Raw genomic sequence first — 3743 nt, forward strand, 5'->3', positions numbered from 1 at the left:
AGATGAAGGACACGATCAGGAAAGAATATATGCAGAGACTCAAGGCGATACTCAAGTCAAAACTCAACGCCGGAAATATGATCAAAGCCATAAAACACACCTGGGCAGTGCCAGGTAATCAGATAAGCGCAGGGATAGTGGAATGGACGAAGGCAGAACTCCGCACCATAGACCAGGAAAACCAGGAAACATATGACAATACACAAAGCACTACACCCAAGAGCAAATACGGACAGACAATACATAACACGAAAAGGAAGGAGGGAGAGGACTACTAAGTATAGAGGACTGCGTCAACATCGAAAACAGAGCACTGGGACAATATCTGAAAACCAGTGAAGACGAGTGGCTAAAAGAGTGCATAGGAAGAAGGACTAATAAAAGTAGACGAAGACCCAGAAATATACAGAGACAGGAGAAAGACAGAAAGAACAGAGGACTGGCACAACAAACCAATGCACGGACAATACATGAGACAGACTAAAGAACTAGCCAGCGATGACAATTGGCAATGGCTACAGAGGGGAGAGCTCAAGAAGGAAACTGAAGGAATGATAACAGCGGCACAAGATCAGGCCCTAAGAACCAGATATGTTCAAAGTACGATAGACGGAAATAACATCTCTCCCATATGTAGGAAGTGCAATACGAAAAATGAAACCATAAACCACATAGCAAGTGAATGCCCGGCAACTTGCACAGACCAGTACAAAAAGAGGCATGATTCAGTGGCAAAAGCCCTCCTACTGGAGCCTGTGCAAGAAACATCAGCTACCTGCAGTAATAAGTGGTACGAGCAACCAACCTGAGGGAGTGATAGAAAACGATCAGGCAAAGATCCTCTGGGACTATGGTATCAGAACGGATAGGGTGATACGTGCAAACAGACCAGACGTGACGTTGATTGACAAAGTCAAGAAGAAAGTATCACTCATTGATGTCGCAATACCATGGGACACCAGAGTTGAAGAGAAAGAGAGGAAAAAATGGATAAGTATCAAGATCTGAAAATAGAAATAAGAAGGATATGGGATATGCCAGCGGAAATCGTACCCATAATCATAGGAGCACTAGGCACGATCCCAAGATCCCTGAAAAGGAATCTAGAAAAACTAGAGGTCTGAAGTAGCTCCAGGACTCATGCAGAAAGAGTGTGATCCTAGAAACGGCACACATAGTAAGAAGAGTGATGGACTCCTAAGGAGGCAGGACGCAACCCGGAACCCCACACTATAAATAACCACCCAGTCGAATTGGAGGACTGTGATAGAGCAAAAAAAAAAAAAAATAATAATATAATAATAATAATAATATACGAAATCAGAAGACTTCTATCTAGCATGTTCGGTTTAAAAGATTTGCAGCATCAGGGGAATTTATTATTATAATAAGTTCTTTTCAATTCTTCTGGCTAATTTTTTTTTCCTTCAGGGTTGATATTTGCTAAGAGCTGGCGGGCGATGTGTACATAACCTGGATAAGGAAGGTAATTATTCCTTATGCAGATTATGTACATCATCGGCCAACCCCTAGCAAATACCAGCCCTGAAGAAGAGACCTTCTATAAAACAAATTCAACTGATGCAGCCAGTCTTTTTGAACCAAAGAATAATAATAGTAATAATAATAATAAGATCCCTGAAAAGGAATCTAGAAAAACTAGAGGCTGAAGTAGCTCCAGGACTCATGCAGAAGAGTGTGCTCCTAGAAACGGTGCACACAGTGGTGCACACAGTAAGAAAAGTGATGACTCTTAAGGAGGCAGGATGGAACCCGGGAACCCCACACTATAAATGCAACCCATTAGATCTAATTGGAGGACTGTGATGGTGACAAAAAATATATAAATAAAAATAAATAAAAATATAAATAATAATAATAACAACAACAACAGCAATAATAATAATAATAATAATAATAAAATAATAATAATAATAATATTACTGTTCTAAAGGGTCCACAGCAATATAATTATTGAAAGCCCGTGTATAACTTTATAAAAACTTTATTACAAAAATTTTCGAACCCTTCTCTGGGATCACCTTCAGTCCAAGCGATTAAATTTAACTTACAATGTACCGAAGAGGTGAACATAAAAACCAAAATTCAGAGTCACTGATGGCGAGGGGATGAAGAAGTGGTAATGATAATGTTATAATATATATCAATAATAATAATATAATAATAATAATATAAAGGTAGAAGGCCTTCTCTCAAACATCTTTTGTTAAAGATGATGGCAGCATCAGTGGAATTGATTTTATATATGGTCTTTTCAATTCTTCTTATTATTTTCTTCTCATCAGGGCTGATATTTACTAATAGCTGGCCGATGTTCATATCTTGGTTAAGAAAAAGTTTTCTAAAAATAACACTTTATTGATATGGTAACTAAAGTGGCGTATGGTCGCCGTAGAGTTTACAATTTGTAGTCTGGACGTTGTCTAAGAGCGTAGCGGAATTCCAACGTTTCCAACCGTATCTTCGGTTTATTTTCAAGGAAGGGTGAGCTTGAACTATTTTTGGGAGACATTTCCTTAACCAGAGTATGAAAATCGGCCAGCTATTAGCAAATATCAGACCTGGTGAGAAGAAAATAATAATTGACAAGACCATATATAAAATAATAATGATAATAAGAATGAAAATGTATAATGAAATGTGGTGGTAAAACCCCGTAGATTCGCGACGGAGAGCGTCGTCCTCCGATCCATCTTGGAGTTACCTGCGATGTCCATTCGTAATGACCTGCGCCTTCCCTAATTAGATGGGAAGTGGATACGTAGAGGCTTACCTGCGGGGGGACTCCATGGTGGCCGTGGGGGAGGCAGCCGGGGGGGAGGCGGCCGGGGGGAGGTGGCCGGGGGCGATGGTGCCGGGGGCGATGGGTAATAGGGAAGTGGAGGAGGAGGAGGAGGTGCCGTAGTCCTGGCCCCCTTTGGAGATGTTTCTGCGTTCCAGATCAATTTTTCAGATTTTGGAGAACGACCGCTTCGAACGAAGAATGCACAGAGAGAGAGAGAGAGAGAGAGAGAGAGAGAGAGAGAGAGAGAGAGAGGGTTCAGCTGGGGATACGATGAGAATAGTAATGTCAGGGGGAAATCTTGGCCAGACCCTCTGAACTTTATAGCAAAATGGCGAAATTCTCTAAATTGTTAAAAATGAAATTCCCTAAATCTTTCAAAATGAAATTCCCTAAATTGTTCAAAAGGAATTACCCTAAATCGTTCACAAGGATATTCCCTAAATCTTTCAAAAGGAAATTCCCTAAATCTCTCAAAAGAAAATTCCCTAAACCTCTCAAAAGGAAATTCCCTAAATCGTTCAAAATGAAATTCCCTAATTATCTCAAAAGGAAATTCCCTAAACCTCTCAAAAGGAAATTCCCTAAATCTCTCAAAAGGAAATTCCCTAAATCTCTTAAAAGGAAATTCCCTAAATCTTTCAAAAAGAAATTCCCTATATCTCTCAAAACCTTAAATCCTTGCTCTCAACAGCAAGCGAAAGAGGCCTATAATTCATTAAATACACACTATATATACGTATATTAATGTATAAGAGACCATTGCCAAATTACGCAATAAATATTCTTTTATATCTTAATCAATATACATTATATTCTATTCGATCTTTTGGACAGAGGAAGTCAATAAAAAAATCCTTAATTTGCCTAAAATATTCGTGTATTTCCGTATAAGACTCGAAAACCTGTTTCACTTCTTACCCAAGAAAAGATATTTGAA

General features: G+C 39.1%; 1 protein-coding gene across 1 annotated transcript in view; it reads right to left on the reverse strand.

Annotated features, from left to right (window-relative positions):
- Positions 1–2878, reverse strand: part of LOC135202272 (carboxypeptidase M-like) — a 227676-nt gene extending 224798 nt beyond the window's left edge. Inside the window, 1 exon segment of the mRNA XM_064231579.1 lies at positions 2803–2878. Within this exon segment, the coding sequence (XP_064087649.1) occupies positions 2803–2811 (9 nt within the window). The 5' untranslated portion in view covers positions 2812–2878.
- Positions 2879–3743: the final 865 nt, after the last annotated feature.

This window comes from Macrobrachium nipponense, chromosome 30 (assembly GCF_015104395.2).
Source record: "Macrobrachium nipponense isolate FS-2020 chromosome 30, ASM1510439v2, whole genome shotgun sequence".
Lineage (NCBI taxonomy): Eukaryota > Metazoa > Arthropoda > Malacostraca > Decapoda > Palaemonidae > Macrobrachium > Macrobrachium nipponense.